General features: G+C 39.2%; 1 protein-coding gene across 5 annotated transcripts in view; it reads left to right on the top strand.

Annotated features, from left to right (window-relative positions):
* The window catches only part of ADGRG6 (adhesion G protein-coupled receptor G6), a 132,024-nt gene that overhangs the window by 44,499 nt on the left and 70,177 nt on the right, over positions 1-17,348 (top strand). For all 5 annotated transcript variants that reach the window (XM_031680004.2, XM_072965946.1, XM_072965947.1 and 2 more), the window contains exon 3: positions 16,344-16,685. In XM_031680004.2, coding sequence (XP_031535864.2) covers positions 16,344-16,685 — 342 coding nt within the window. The remainder of the gene's footprint in view (positions 1-16,343; positions 16,686-17,348) is intronic.

Consider the following 17,348-nt stretch of genomic DNA (forward strand, 5'->3'; position numbering starts at 1 on the left):
TTTTCTTGCTGGCCCAATACAGTACATAGATAGGTGCTACCACTGAGTTCTTCTTAGAGTTTCCTTTTTACCATATTTATTGTGTATCTCCACATTCATTCTGATGACAGTCAAGTCTTAACTCTTCTTAGAAAGGTTCTCTTTCTGAGATGACTGCCTGTTGGTATTAGTGCAAAAGAGTTAAAATTTAATGCTTTAAAGAACAATCTGATTTCTGAATCCCTGGGGAACTTTCATCGTGACTTCCAAGTACTGACAAGAGTTTTTATTTGAACAAGGTAGCTAAATATTCTCCTGGATTCCTATGTTAGTTTTTTTTATATTCTGGACCAAACTACCATGTTTTTTCTGGCCAACAGATTGAAAATCTAAACATAAAGGTTTATTTTTCATAAATATGTTTTGAATTTGACCTTCACAGGGAACATTTTAAGTGTTGTAATCAGTGAGGTTTCAGGTACCTCCTTACAGAGAACTACTGTGATTCTGTTTTTGTGGTTGGATTTTTCTGAACCCATTAGCTACAGGGTAGTGGAGTGGTGGAATTAAGGTTTTGAGAACCATCACACTACGCGCTTACCAGAAATTCAGTAAAAAACAAACACAAGTGATAGGTTTATGTTCTAGCACAGTGTATTTTTTGAATGGTGTTTGTTAAGCCCTCCAGAGGATTCATCAAAGGGAATATGAAAACTCATCTTTGATCAACTGAGCTGTCTTATGATTGGACTCTGCATCAGATGTTAAAAGATCAAAAGGAAGAGGCACATTTATATATGGGCATGAGATAGTTCATTTTTCCAGTGGGAACAATGTGTATCTTTGGATTGGTAAAAATTGGATAATGGAAAATATCATTTTCTGATTTTATCCCTGTTCATTCCTGACATCGTTTGAAAGCATCTGCTACTTCAGCATGAGTACAAAGTACACTTCAGTGACTAAATAACTTCCTCTCTTTGCTTCAAAAAATTGCATGAATCATGAGCAAAGTGATAGTTGAAAATAAAGTTTTCTTTTGAGAGATGTAGACATCATAGGAAAGGAACTATTTTCCTAAAAACTACTTTAAAACTTAATAGTAATATGGGAAGTTTCATTTATCAGCAATATACATTGATTAGTATGCCACAATGAGTAATTTAATGAATTGACACTTGGTTAGGTTGATCTGGGAAGTTCTGCTTTCCAAATCTGTTAAGAAAAACACCAGGGTCTTTAAATTAGTCATATTAGGTCTGTGAATTGATTGGGACTTGAAAATATAACTAGTGATGTTTTTTCAGTACAAGTAATTTTATTCTAGGCCCAGTAGAAACACCAGGTCCTGAAGAGGGAACTAAAATGAGGGAACCTAAACGTTATGTCAAAGTTATAATACCACCACATTTTAAACCACTACAGTTGAGATATTAACGTGACCTAACATTCCTAGGTTATGACTATCTTGTAATTCTCACCAGTGTTCTTCTACTGTATCACTGCAGTGTCAGTGGAGAGTTCTTTACTGAGCACCTTCAGTGCCCACCGTTTCAGGCAGTCATAAGACAGTGAAGTGACCAGATGTTGGAGGTTGAGTTCCTCCCGAGGCGCAGATGGAGATGGGAGGTAGGAGGTGTAACACGGCAGAGGGAGAAGACGGGCTTCAGCACAGTCATAGAAACAGCCTCAGCCAACACTGCAGGCCGCTCTGGTGCTGGGGTGCCCTTCAGAGTTCCCAGGTTGGGGCGGGGGGCTGCCTCAGTCACTGGATCGGGGCTACTCTGGGAGGCGAGCGTGACTTTAGGTGAGGTGTCTCTTTTCGGGTGATGGCAGTCTCCTGAGGGAGACTCAGCTGCGAGCTGTCAGTGGCTAATGTCTCAGCAGCTGAGAGCATGAGTAGAGTCCTGAAGGGGGATCTGGCCTGGGCTCTGCAGCATCTGTGATGTCAGCAGCAATCGGATGACTACGCTGTGTCAGCCATCCTGGATGGCGCTTTACGTAGGATTTCACTATTTCATGCAGTAACCCCAAAGAGGAGGTGGTGCCGTCCCTTTCCTAAGAAGACACAGAGTTTTAAAGAGGCTGAATAACTTGCCCAAGACCCCACACAACTGGCACGTCTCCCTGACTCCAAAGCTCGTGTTCTTTTCATGTTGCTTCTTCTTACAGTGAGAAAGATGGTGGAGTGGACTATCTAAACTCCAAGACTCCTTAACATCCTTCGATTCTGGAGAAGATTTGAAGATTGTGTTAATTGTCAGTGTTAATACTGTGCCACCCATATTGCCACCACTGGAAATAGATTTAGCGTGTGATATTTACTGAATGAAGTTAGATGTGATCCCTGACTTTTAGAAATGTGCAGAATAGATTATACAAGCAAAGTAACGCATTAAAATGATATACAAAAATCTCAATTTTCTGATCAATAAAATAGTGATATTACTATGCTTTGCAAGGTTATTATGAGAATTTAACTTACATATGGAATGATAATTGTACATGACTTGAGACATCTTAGGGACTCTAAAATTTATTTCCTGTTTACATATAGCACAGTCATACACATATTAGAGAATACTTGCTTTTACTACAGTTGGGAAACAGAAACAATTCTCATTTTGATTTTAATTCATGGCGTACTTTTGGACAAGTCAGTTGGTACCTCTGGGCCTTAGCTTCCACATCTGCAAAATGACGGAGGGGCATGAGGTGGGTGATCTAGATTTCCACAGGCAGTAATATCCTCCTAAATGTTATTGATAGTAGAGATCCAGGTGGTTGAAAATGAAAAAAATCTATTAAGTCAACAACTGGCCTTCAGTACAGTGACACACTCCTACTTTGGGAAGTTTATGGCCCCTCTGCTATGACTTCATATTTTCCTCTAAGTAGATCATTTTCTTCTTTGATACTTACAACAAGTGCTTTATATGAGTACGTGCTGAGTATAGATTGATTATAGAGTGAAGCAAACATGTTAAATGAAATCAAATACAATCACAGCTTGGAATGGAATTCTAGTTTAAATTTTATCATGACCAGGAGAGAACAATTTGATGTTTGTCTGTCATGTAAGATTCCTGATTATTTTTTTTAAATTAACTTGCAATACATATATTTAAAATATATGTAAAAGTGCATATGTTAATGTATGTATTTTGAAGTACAGACTCGTGTGTGTGTGTGTGTGTGTGTGTGTGTGTGTGTGTGTGTGCATCTTCTTTTCTCAGTTTCTGAGTACTTGAATGGTGAATCTTTGCCATGGCTTACAGTGGACACTTGAGATTTAGAAGTGAATCAAGTAGCCATACTGCCTGACCTCATGGAAATTGCATCTATATTTTATATGCACCCAGAAGGCACACACATTATGTATGTGCATGGAGTGCTTCGTCCTTTTGTATTCCTTACTTCTTTTTTATCACCCTGGCTCATTTTATGAATTTGTGATATTTAACCAATAAAAAAACCTGACAAAGCAAGCAAATAAAATTAGATAAAGACTACCAAGGAAAATAGTCTTAAATTTCAGAGGATATACCACAAGATTTTCAGACCGCCCCCCCACCCTCCGCGCCAAACCAAAAAACCTCCAAACAAATAAAAAAAAAACCCAAGCCTTTCTCTGCGGGATGAAGGAAATCTGTAACTTCATGTACTGGCATTAAACAATGTCACAGTATGAACTCAAGATAAGTGGGTCATCTTAGAGATACCCATTTATTTTTTTCCTCTACTTCCATTTTTATTGGATATAACCCAGAGAATCAAAGAGGAAGCAGACAGCAAAGGGCTCCCACCCACGCTATGTCCAAAATCCATTTTATTTTACTTCTCCATATTCCTTAGCGCCAGTTATCAAAGGCGTTCAAGAGGATAATGTGATAGTTTAATCTGCCATAATGCTGTTCCAATTATATCCAACAAGATGCCACTCATCTTGAGATGATTTAATCGCATTATATATGCGATTATATCAAACGTTCTTAGTGCAGAATGTTCCCTTTAGCCTTCCTTAACACTTGGGTTCAAATCAACTGAGCGTTGGCATGATCTTTTCTTCTTTTTTCATTTCTTTTTTCAGCCTACTAACAATAGCAAACAGATCACTACATTTACATTACTTAGTTGTTGTACCAATTGGGGTATAATTGGATGTACTTTCTTCATTACATTTTCATTAACATTAAAATTTGCCTTTATTAATGGTTTTGATAGCAAAGTTAATTCTAGCATGAAAATTTCTAACTAAAGCCCTTGTTTTTTGCACTTTTGAAAAGACTGCATCCTAGGAGGTAGATGTACATCTTTTTACATAGCTTCTCCTTCACTAGGAGCCCTGTTAAAAAATCAAACTGTGAATTGAAAGGCTGTACCTAAAAATGACATCATGAAGCAGATTGATAGAATGAAGCAGGATATAGTGGTGCCTTTGTCTCTTGCTTCAGCAGCCCAAATCGAATTGTTGAGCACTGTGCTGTAGAGGACAGTGGTGTCTTTCACTGAAACGCTGTGCAGAAAGTTCCAGCCAGGCAATGTGCTATTTCCAGTCAAGTGTATGGAGGGTTTGCGTACTGAGAACAGCTGTGCAGATAGATGTTGGCACAGGAGCAACTCCAATGCTTGTTCAGATGGAAACTTAAATTTGTATCCAAAAGACCTTATGTGAACTATAGGTGTTTAATTTTCAGCTCTCTCCTGTGAGCAAATGTTTAAATATAGTCAACAGAAATGACAAGTTTGGCTCTCCTTTAAGTTATGCTTTTCTCATGTTCTTCTGTAAAAAAGGGCTTTGCTGTGTTTGAGTTGTTAATGACCAGTTGTGACCCTGCGCTGTTCGCTGTACCTTAAGTTTTTCATACAGTCGCTTAGAACATTACTCTTTTATGGCTTAGCCAAGAGCTTTGGCCTGCATTTTAAGTTCAGTGTGATACATATATTTCTTATTGACAGTGTTTGTTATGAGACAGACAGTGACCCAGGAACTTCATCTACATTGTTCACTTTTGAATCATAACTTCTAGTTTTATAGAAAGAAATAATAAAACATCATAATAATATCCATAAAAATGATGTATTGGAGAGAAAATATTGTTGATAATTTTAAAAAATATTCTTTCCAGGCAGAATCACAAATACTCAGACAATTAATGTTGCTTTACAAACGAATATTGGCTTTTATTAAAATTTCAATTAAACTTTGTTTTTTGGCCCATTTTGCATAGTGAGGCTAAGCAGTTCTGCTTAGAACCATACCACGTTGGCTGGGTGGTCCTTCAGAAAAATGGTTAGTGTCTTGTTCTTCCCCAAAATGGAAAGTTAGCTGATAATGTTGGGGAAGAAAATCATTTTCAGTTCCTTGAATTGAGATTTTTCTCAGATTATTTTAGCAAATAATTTTCAGAAAAAAGATTTATCCAAATATCTCCAATTTAAATGCATTTAATTCATTTATAAAGAATTTAAAACCTAAAGTTTTTCATCTTTTTTGGATTGCGATTTGTTGCCAAAATGGCACATAGCCTTCCCATCATGTATCCTTCCCTGGGAAAATGATATACGTATATCTAAAGCTTTGCATTGATATTGGAATTCCAAATTGCCATTGTTTGCAATTTCTTTCAGTTTTTCTGCAAGATGCACCTCCTGCATGTGATTTCACTAATTCCTAGGGCTCAGTCTGCCTATTCATCAGTGTTATTTTGATGGAGTGAGGGTGACTAAACTCTGTATCATAGCTTCTACTGAACTAAATAGTATTTACACATATTATTTCAAAATAACTTCCTTAGATAACACCCTACCAAACTTCCCTTCTGATGTTCTAAGTGAAATTGTGAAAGGAATCTGCCTGTTAAAGTGATTTCTTTCTCCCCCAAACAACATGGCAGAGCTAAATGGTAATCGAGAGCATGGAAGCAATTTTATGGAAATTTCGAATTATGGCTCAGCTCCCCCGGTAGTGAGTGGAGCAGTTGTCTGCAGCCCGCGTCCTCCTCCGCTCTGCAGGGCAGGGAGGTTTGCCCCAGCTCAGCCCTCTCAGGCACTGATGAGCTTCTGTTCTGAGGTTTGTGCCTCCCGTTGGAAACACGCTGCCCTGTTTGCTCGGTAGACCACCCAGCCCACTCACTTTGGGTGGTTTGGCCTCCTCTCTGGCTTGCCTGCAGGTGTGACCTTTTTCACCCACCTATAACGAGTCACTCTCCCATTTTTCTGGAGTTTAAAAATAAAGCTGGCTGAAAGACGACAGTAAGCAAGTAGATTTTTATGCTGTCCTGGAAACTTATAATTATGCAGCTTGGTGAACTTCATGAACTTCTTGGTGTGTTTTTGCTGCAGGCTTGTCATTGACGTGGAGGCTCTCTGGGGACAGAGGTGAAGCAGTTAAATGTGGAGAAGCTCACTGAGTTGCCTGGAGTACCTAACCTCCTGGGGGCTGTTCAAAGTTAGCACCTCCTCCCTGGCCCAGGGCAATTTGAAATTAGATAAACATTTTGGCAGTGGTGTGGCAAACCAAGAGTCAGCCTCTTTGCTCAATAGGTTTATTAACTTCGCAAAAGTCCTAGAGGATTTTTTTCTTTTGTAAAGTTAGCTGGTAGGCATCAAGAACACATGAAAGCAGCTATATTAAGTAGAAAGGAGGTGATTTTTTTTTCCCTGATGTAACCACACTCTAAATCTTCACAATCTGTCACAGCTTGCTCTGTAATTCTAGGCCAGCAATATTCAAAATAGCACAATAAGTACTGTTAGCAAGATGTGGAAATTTCTTGAACAGTCGGAACATATCCCAGAAACCAGGATGTTTGCCGACCATTAGCTATACTTGAATTCAACCTGCATTGGCTGATTTATGGCTTCAAAGTGGGCAAGTAACACAAGTGAACTGAGACTCATGAACCCTCAAAAAGACCCTCTTGCCTCATAATCTCTTGAACCATACATCGGCATATGCCTTTCCTTGGAGAAGCGTCTGGTGTCTTCATGACTCTCCTGGAAGCTTCCTTCTAGTAGCGGGAGCAGTCAAAGCTCTGTGCTGTGTATGAGAACCTGAGTCTATAACTTGGGTTTTAGAACCGGAAGAGACATTTCTTTCGGATGTGGAAACCAAGGCCCTCAGTGGCTTGTCACCAGCCAAGAGCAGAACCCACTGTGATGCACTTGCAGTGTGACTCAGATGGTCCCATACCATAGATGACTTCAAGAGGAAGGCAGTGTTCCCCTCTCATCTGGTACAGAGTAATCACTCACTAAACGCTAGCCGTCACTACAGTTGTTGTTCCTTTTATTTCTCTGCATCTCCCCATACTGTGAAAACACAATGGTGTTTTATGGGTTTATATGGCTTGTATTCAAATTTTAAAGAGAATACCTTGAAAGCTATAATGTTAGATCTGGAAGGAATCTGGGGGGAGCTTCTAGTTCAGCTTCGTACACGTATTGTTCTTGCCACATAATTTTTTTCTACAATGATAACAAAATATTTCTTATCAACTAGATCTTGTGATTTAGCTAGAGAGGAGTTGGACTAGAAGAAATCCTTTTAAAGTTCAATTTTAGAATGTACTGAAAAAAAATGAGGTAATCTATTTCTCACTCTCTCTCACACACTCCTCTAATATATTATACTTGAGATCTATGTGCAAAGTTAACACTGTATAAATATTTTGAAAAGTAATTAATTCCAGTGATAGATTAACTTAAGGCAGTTAGCATATTTAAACAACCTATTTATGTGTAAAATGGAAAGTTTTACTGAAAAAACATTTTTGTTTATTTGAAAAAATCTATATTGTGTAATTTTTACCAACCCTTTCTTATTACTAAGATGTTTACATTCAAAAGTATTCCGTAAAGGGGCAAAATTATGCCAGTTGGATCTATAATTTGCTTTGCTCCAAACCTTGACTATTTAAGCTACTTCCATTTATGTGTACAAACCTGTGTGGGTTTTTTTTTTCTTATGCCCTCAAATTAAAGGCTCATTTGGAAAATATGACCTAAGATGCACACGTACCCAGCTACTGCCATCTTCTTCCCACGATATTCTCCCCTTATTGGGACGGCAAGTTTGTGAAACCAAAGCTTGTTCTAGCTGTTAATTTCAAGTTCCTCACCTGCACCCACATAACCTCGAATAAGTTGGAAACAATAACCTTTTACTCCTACTTTGCCTCTGACCACCTTCTGGTAGCCGTACATAAAGATAGCTAAAAGAAACCTGAAAAAGAATGGAAGTAGGGACCCAGAAAATTGAATGAATGAATGAACAAACTGAAATATGACTCACATGCTCTGCTATGAAGTAACAACCACTGTCACAACAACACTGAAAACAAATATTATCTGAGCATCTTACCATGAGCCATGTACAGTCCTTGTGCTTTACATGGGTGTCTCATTAGCTGCATTCACGGACTCAAGAAGTTAGTCGTGCACTGTTTAGCAAGTAATGACATCATTGCCTTCATGGGTATTAGAACTATAATTAGCTTTTATTAGGCCAAGACATTCTCCACTTATGTTGGTAGTATTTAGCAATATTTTTCTGGTGAATGCTAACATAAACCAGTTTTGCCCTGCAGCGCTGCCTAGATAATCCATATGGAAAGGTTTTCCGTGCCATTCTCAAGTGAAATGAGCATTAGGATTTTTTTTTTTCATAGTTCGCTCAGAGTTTTTTTGTTTGTTTGTTTGTTTCTTTTGTTTGGTTGGTTTTTTTAGGGGTAATAAAACACCAAAGTAAGACATATCTTCGATAAATACTAGGTGAGTCACTTTGCTGCCTTTGTATCTTACCCATCAAAGTTAGGCTTTGCTTCACTGAATCTTTGTAGAATTAATCTTCCCTTCCGCTGTGACTGCCGTGTACTTTCCACAGACAAGCTGCTGGGGGTTGCTGTCTGTTGTCTCTCTTTTTGTCATCCGTCAAGTGCTTTGGGTTAGGCTACAGCGATTCTTACAAGGGTCTTTGTTCACTGGTAATTTTGTTCTGTTTATGTGTACAAGACTGAGGTTTTAAAAAACATCTGTGCTAAAGACAAATCTGATTATGTTACTTTCCCATAATTAAGACCTTTTTATTTTCCCTTTTGCACTTAGTATATTTTAAATTTTTTTTAGCATGGCTCACAAAATCCTGCAGAATCTAATCCCCACCTACTGTGCCATCTTTATCTCATGTTTCTCCCCGCTTTGCACACTCTGCTTCAGCTAAACTAAACTCTTTGGTTACTGGAACAATCCATGCTGTCTCTCATCTGCAAGTCTTTGCAACCTGCTGGTCCTGCTGCCCAGAGCTCTCTTTTCTTTTCTACCTCTGCCTTCCTTCTTCACTTGGTCCACTTCTCTGCTATATACATATTCAGGTCTCCATGGCCGTATCTGTTAGAGATGGCTGTGTTTCTGAGATATCTAAATCTAGGCAATAGTACTCATCTACCTGCACCATCAGAGCAGTTTTCACACTGTATTATCACTGTCTGCTTACTTATCTGTATTTGTAATAATCTATATGTTCTATAAAGTCAGGATTATATTTGCCCACAGCTGTATTCCCAGCACCGCCACAGTGCCAGGCATGTAGATGCCTAGTAAGTATTTACTGAGTGGATGGATATAGGGGGATGGTGAGAGGTGAGTTAGGGTGAACAGGACACATAGGGAGTACCACCTGTGTCATTCGAAGAAGCATGTCTTATTGAGTCCCAGAGAAGAGTTTCAGTTAGAGAAAACATTTTTATAGTTGCATTTACATTTTCATAGCTCTTTCTTGTAGTGATGTGGAGCAGGAATTGGAGGCGACATGACCATTGGCAAAAAGGCTAGTTACTGAGCTTTCTGTCCAAGAGAGAAAAGATGAGAACCTTAAACCAAGTGGCCACAAGAGTAGGAGAAGGGGCTAAGTGAAATAACCTTGAGTAAAATAATGACATAGCCCTTCACAAACTATTTGAAGTGTGTGGAAGAAGGAAAAGAGATTCGGAGTCCTAGCTTGGATGATTTTCATACAACCAACACTTATAATGTGGCTAAAAACAACTTATTTGAGGAATGGCATTTGGATTGAGGGATCTATCGGATATCCAAGTGGGGATGTTGCGTGGACATTCACGGGTAGTGGGTGTGGTGCTCAGTAGAGCACGTGTGTTGTCAGCGCCTGAGTATAATGGAGGTCTGTGTTTAGATGAGGTCACCCAGAGAGAAGGAGTGTGGGGGGAGGGGAGCCCCATAAATACTGGCTTGGGGCAGAGCTGGTTGTAAGGCTCAGAAATCACTAAAGCTGGATCACCCATAAGTGGCACAGTAGGTACAAGAGTTCTTGTCTTAGAATCAATCCAAGGACAAGCCACAAAGAAGAGCTCCTCCTGCTGATTACTAGGCATCCAAGTCTCTGTGGTTCCCAAAGGTCTGGTTTTCTCTTATCCCTCTGTTCGCTACATTTTCTCTCTCTCTCTCTTTTGCACTGAATGCCATCAGTGCCTTGTTTCCAACTGTCCAAGGAAGCTGCTACCTTTGAGTTTATACAACTTTGGTCATTCTGTTGTTTGGCATTTTCTGAATCAATGATCTATGTCCCAACTTCAGATTCTCAGAGAGAGAGTCAGACTGAGTGGACAAGCCCATGATTTGGTTCCTTCAGGTCCAGGGGTCCTCCCCGGGGTAAGGGCACAAATGGGGCAGAGGGTCAGATCTTCTTGGGAGAAGCTACAGGCATCGAGATTGGAAATAGCTTCTGTAGTAGGCTGTTACTTAAAGGAACACGTTTCAGATTTTAATGTTTGTGAATCACCCAAGAAGTCTTGTTAAACTACAGATTTTGTTTAGTAGGTCTGCGTGATTCCACTTGTCTGAGAAGCTCCCCACTGATGCTAATGCCGCTGTTCTGAGGACCCGACTTTGAACACAAGGGTTGTACAGGCCACTAGAGCCGAGGCATGCTTGGAGGGCAGAGAGAAGGGCAGGAGGAGAACAGGGAGATGGTAGGAACTGTGAGAGGAGAGACTCAGAGTCAGGGAGTGTTCAGAGGCATCAAATGTTGCAGAGGGTGAGTGAGATCAAATTGGAAGCCTCTTCAGTATAAATAATCTGCATGATTTTGTGAATTCTTTTCAACGATGTTCAGAAGTCTGTGCATTAGAGAGCAAGAAGGTCCATGGCTAGATTAATACAGTTAGGGGTTTGCAGTGCAAGAAAGAAGGGATAAGAGATTGAATGTATTAATCAGAAGGTAAGGTAAGTGGTAGACTAGGCAGCCTTAGGTTGTTTCGGATGATGCATTGCCCTTAGGTTGTTTTTTTTTAACAGCTGGAGAAAGACTCAACCATTGCTTAAGAGAGAATAGTTTCCCATGAAAATGTGTGTGGGTGTGTGTGCACACGCATGCACATGTGCTTATGTGTTTAATCCTCTTGCAAGGGATATATATCTACATAATAAGCTGACTCTAGAAGGATTTATAGCAATTCACTTGTTTGGATCTTCCAAAAGTATTATTACCTCTTGCAGTTACACATGGAATGTTCTCATGCCAAGGTCGTTATGGAAAGACAGGATTCGAACTTTAAACCTTAACAATATTACCGAAGACAGAAATGTGTGTGCAAGGGTGTGGTGGGCATGAATCTCTTTGGAGATTCAAAAAAGGTCACGTTTAATGGTGCCTCATCAAGGAACCTTCAGTTCAAGTAGTTCTTAGTTTTGTAGCCAGGTCAGACTTAATTGAACTGAGTCAAGTAGAGTGGTACCCTTTCGAACTCACGCGTTAAGTCTTTGAGGTACCTTCTTATTCGTGGTGCTTCCAAAGAACATTTTGAGGTTGAAACATCACAGAGGGAAATCAAACAATTTTCTGGTTAACTCTGGGGAAACCAGTGTTTTAGGAGGAGTTTGGGAGAAAACTGATATCCTTGCTTGGCTGCTGAGAGGTCTTGTAGGGAAATGGAATGACCAATGTAACCTTGGTGTAAGAGCACTGTTCCCCTGCGTGGAAATGCTGTCTTTGAGAGATGAGCTTGAAGAGGAGGGGTGAAGGAGAGTGGGGATGCTTGCCAAGTCTGTCACATTAACAGAAACGCAGATGTCACAGCCAGATTGCCTGCAGATTCCTTGCCATCCTGAAAAAATATGCATAGAGGCCTGAAATCACTTAAATTTAAATACTTACTTTGATGAAGTCATTCAGTTCTGTGTATTATCAGTCATTTAACACATGCCAGCATCTAAAGTATTATTTATATTTCACATTTCACTGATGCTGTATCTGGCAGCGTTCACTTGATCTGGAGAAATGGTGCGTGGCTGTCCTGGCTTTGTAACGATTTAGGCATTAGGCTGAACCTAGGGCTCTCAGTTGCTGGTCCTCAGGCTTAATCTTCAGAAATGACCAAGGCTACTAAATATTTTAAACTTTTTAAAGCAGCTCATTCATTAGAATTTAATAGACTCACACAGATAATTCAAACAGTGACCTCCAATAAATGCAAACTAAGCAGGCAACTTAGGTGAAATTTTCTGGAGATATTTTTCCACCAGCCAGGTTTTCTAACAAATCATTAGCGACAATTTTACACACGTTAAAATAAAGAAAAAACAAGCCAAGATTTAATTTAAGTGCATTTATTTTGTTCACCACTTAATACAGTATAGAAAAAACAATTGTTTTGTCTATATATCTGTGCTGAAAGCAGCTAAAATTGAATCTCTTTTGATGTATTTCTCAGGATCTGATACTCCTGTCTTAGATTTTAAAGAACATAGTTTTTGATTTATAGAGAAGTGCTTGCAGCAGGGGTGGATGAGGAACCCAGGTCTCTGATAAGAAAAAACAAGCCCGTGAGATAATGGTTATTAAATCTCTATCTAAATATTTCTTATAAATTGAGATAGCCTTTAGCATGACCAGGAGGTTTTCCATTTTAGATTTGAGTTTCTTTGAAGAGTGAAGTATTGTGAAAAAATCCATGAGTGTTGCTAAACATTGCAAGCATAGGCAAGAATCAAGGGTGGATTTGACTTCTTTGTTTGATTACCTGAAAACTTGGCTTTGATAAATTGTCGGTGTGAATATGTTACCATATTTGAGATGAATTTGAAGCAGATGTTTTGAGTTGGGGAGCTTTTGGAAGATATATTAACTCTGGTTCTATCAAGGCCTTGTTCAGTGACTACTGCAGTAGCCATCTTTTTAAGTAGCTCCAACCCCATCTTTACAATAGAGCAAATTAATTTCTTAGTAAACTGGCTCACTGTGTAGAAATCAGTTAGCAGTGATATTTGATTGCTCCAAATGGACAAATCCAAAACACTGTATTTTAGACTCTCTAACATTCTTCACTAAAATATTTCAAAATTAGTTTCTTAAAATATATTAATTTTAGGGCGATTACTATGCTTAAGAAATTGCCCATTAAAAAGCATTTGTCTCTTAAAGCAGGACTTGAGCTCACCACTTTGCTGAGTCTTTTGATTAATCTTGGCAACTTTTTTTTTTTCCAGTAGGAAAACACTAGACTTACATTCAAAAGAGCTAATTTGAACCTTGGTCCTGCTATCAATTAGGTGTGTAACTTTGGGCAAGTTATATAATCTATAGTAAATAGCCTTACTTATTTCATCTGAAGGTGGAGGCAGCACTGATTCCCACGGTCGTTAGGATGCCAAGTGAGATAATATATGTGAAAGCCCTTTACTATGGAAGTGATCTATAAATTTAATGAACAGGATGCTACGGTGCCTAGCTGAGTTGACATTTCATCCAATTAAGATAATCGCTACCTAGAAGCTTTATCTCTAAATGCTGTTCAGCTACTGCAGCTGAGAATCATGTGGAAAAATGCTTTAAATGCTTTGTAAATGAATGTTATGGGTGACTTCTCTTTCTCTTTTCTATCCCAATGAGTGCCTAAGGGAAAAAGAGATTCTATTAAGGTGAGGTGCTGCTTTTTCTCTCTTAAATTGTTGATGCACAGATTTTTGTGTTATAGTAATGATTAATCATAGCCAGCACTTCAGCAGTGCTATGTGACCAGTCAGCTCCCAAGACTTTCCAAGATGACTCCATCTAGTCCTCCCAGTAACTATGGCTGGGTGATGGGTGCTTTTGTTACCGCCAGTGTAAAGTGATGAAACTGAGGTGCAGAGCAATTTACTTGTCCTTGTTTGCAAATCAGTGTGGTCAGGCAGATCGAATTGTTCTTGTGTGTTTCCTGAGCTCTAGGGAAGAATATGGTGAAAATAATACATCATGATAAAGGAAATCATGAACATTACTTGGGTCTTGGATATAGGGGATGGCGTCTCATTTTGGGAAAATGATGCTGCCTGCGTGCATGTTGGAACGACACAGAGACTGTATCTTATTTCCCTTTCTTTTTTTCTTTTATAATCTCCAGTGTCTCTAACTGGATACATTATCATTAATCTACTAGGATTACTTCTCTCTCCTGAGCCCAAGGTACAGTAACAGAAGCCAAACGTGGCAGAGAGGCCCAGTCATCTGAATCCTGTGCTGGGAGTGAAATAATTGAAAGAAAGAGCCCCAAAACCCCACCCAAAGAGATATTCGGACCTTATCACTCTATCGTTTTTTAGACTTAGACTTCGTTTGAGTTCATTTCGTGTACTGTACTTAGTCGTTCTTTAATTTAGATGTGTTTTCATTCATTTAAGCTACTCATTTATTTGTTCACAAATTTAACAAATTTTATTGAAGGTCTGCCATGTGCCACGGATGCTGTGCGGTCTTGAGGAGCAAGACAGTGGCTGACAGTACTTACCGCCTGCCTGCTGAGCTTAGAGGAGGGTGGGAGGACCAGACAACGAGCAGAGAGTCTCACAAATGGAAGTAACACAGCTGCTCTAAGTCGTGTTGCAAGGAGAAGAACATGGTGCCCCAGGGATGGATAAGAAAAGGCATCTGGCTAACACTTGATGATCATAGATTGTTTTCCCTGTCTGCCCTCAGCCCTGTACAAGAAGTTGGAGACTTAGGGAGGAAGGGCAGAGGGAGGGCAAGTTAGGAAAAGTGGTTGGGGAGCGGAGCTGGCAAGGCAAACCGGTGCATAACACAAGGTAGCCACAGGGAAAGGAAACAAGACGAACCCAAATCGAGCAGCATAATGTATCTAGTAAGTCCTTGAACAGATCCTGCATCATAGAAGAGTAAGCGATGTCTGTAACAACTACCATTTTCAAGAACAGGTGTTGCATATTCATTCCACTCAACTCAGTACAACTTCGGGAACCCTGTAAGTTGAGAGTGGTTTCCATTAACATGATAGAAGTCCTTTAGTGCTTGAAAGTGTGTCAGTTTTATGACAGTTTATTTATCCAGAATGTTGGATAAATGAGATTTCTTCTTCCATTTATACAAGTTTTTAAAAGCAACATGAATATTAGTTGCAAAAGCATCTCTAGATAGAAAGACAGTAGACCTTGGTTTCTGGTTCCGGCTGGTGACCAGGTCCTGGATAAGTAATAATTGAGAAATAATTGATTGCTTTACTTTTCTTCCTACCTCTTGTCATTATATTGTATTATTATTTGTTTATCTTTGGGTCCAAAACTGAAGTGTAAGATCCATTCAGGAACTCTGTCTTTCCTGCTCGTTGGTATATAATATTTAGCATAGTGCCTGGCTTGTAGCGATATTCACTAAATGAATGAATAAATGAGATAATGACACAAGTATATAATTACCGACTCTAGTAAACAGGTATAAAAAGTGAAAGCATTTTTCAAAACTGTAAATAGTTCACACATGCAAGGTGATTCGATTTATTTGAATTTTAGAAAAAATGCAATCTTCCAGAAGATAACCCGTTGATTTGTTTGTATTGGTAATTAGCTTTCTCTTTAAACATTTATTTCCGAAGTGTTTCTCTCCCATGGTTTGTAATATTGAGTTCTGACTCTGTGCTCCTGTAATCCCCTTCTGCCCCAGTTCAGTTAGTCTCTAGCGTAGAGATCCTTAATCCAGGTTACTGAACCTTTATGAACTCCATTGTTGCCTCCTAAGGCCTATGGGCCCCCTGAAATTATATGCAAGTGTAGTGGCCCTGCTACATTTTACTAGAGAGAGTTCCCCTAACTTTTATCAGATTCTCAGTGTATATGAACCCCCACCAAGTTCAGAAATCATTGCTCTAAAATTTTATATTTCTCTTTTACTTTCTGTTGCTATGTTGGTTTTTCTTTTTCTCCTTGAGATGGTTTCATTTTCATTTTCATGTTGATGATTATATTTTGGTGTTTTAAAATGTTTACTGTTTGACGGTCCCCAGTGTGTGGTGCTCGCGGTTAAGTGCATGCCTCTGATCCTAGCCCTTGTCTCTGTCTCTCTCTTCTCTGGCCAACAGTGTGGGGATGTGCCAGCTGCAGGGTTGTCCTCTCCAGCCCTTCAGGGACCTTCACGTCTCCGTGCTACCCTAACGACTACCCAAACAGCCAGTCTTGCATGTGGACGCTCCGAGCCCCCGTGGGCTATATCATCCAGATAACGTTCAATGACTTCGACATTGAAGAAGCTCCCAACTGCATTTATGACTCATTATCCCTTGATAATGGAGAGAGCCAGACTAAATTTTGTGGAGCAACTGCCAAAGGCCTATCATTTAACTCAAGTGCGAATGAGATGCATGTGTCCTTTTCAAGTGACTTTAGCATCCAGAAGAAAGGTTTCAATGCCAGCTACATCAGAGGTATGTGAACCGAAGGCGTTGCCAGCCTTCTGCTTTCATTTAGCGTGTTCCACGGTAAACATCAGGGCCAGACGACGGTTATGCTCTTTTATGTGCATGTCAATGATTAGGGTTAGAATTTAAGGGCAAGAATCTGTTAATATTCTCTGAGCATTCTCATTAGCAAAATACAGTTCCCAGATCCAAAATCTGAATTCTTTTATATTGTTTATATGCAGAACATATAAAGGCTATTTGAAAGGTCATGTGGATATCCCACAACTAGGACTTAAAATCTGTAATTCTAACATCTGTCCACCAAACATTGAAAACATTCTTATTTAGAAATCATATTATTTTAGGCTTTTACGATGTTGCCCTTTTAAGAAACTATGCTGAGGACAGATATAGGAATAAACTTATAAATTAAAATTTAAAAAGAGCTATACATAAGTGAAGCTATTAAACAACATAGCTTGACAAAAGTCCCTTGAAAATGGCTAATTGAAGAAAGGAAGTGTATTTTTATCAGATATATGTCCTGGGTTCTGGCGTATCATAACATTAAAAGAATCTCATTCTCTCTAAAACCTGTCTTTGCTTAAGAAAAACTCAAGCTTCAAGATTATGAGATTTAGTCATACTTTTTTTTCTCCCCTCCTGAGCTTCTTAAGAAGGTACTAC

Source organism: Vicugna pacos, chromosome 8, assembly GCF_048564905.1.
Source record: "Vicugna pacos chromosome 8, VicPac4, whole genome shotgun sequence".
Taxonomy (NCBI): Eukaryota; Metazoa; Chordata; class Mammalia; order Artiodactyla; family Camelidae; genus Vicugna; species Vicugna pacos.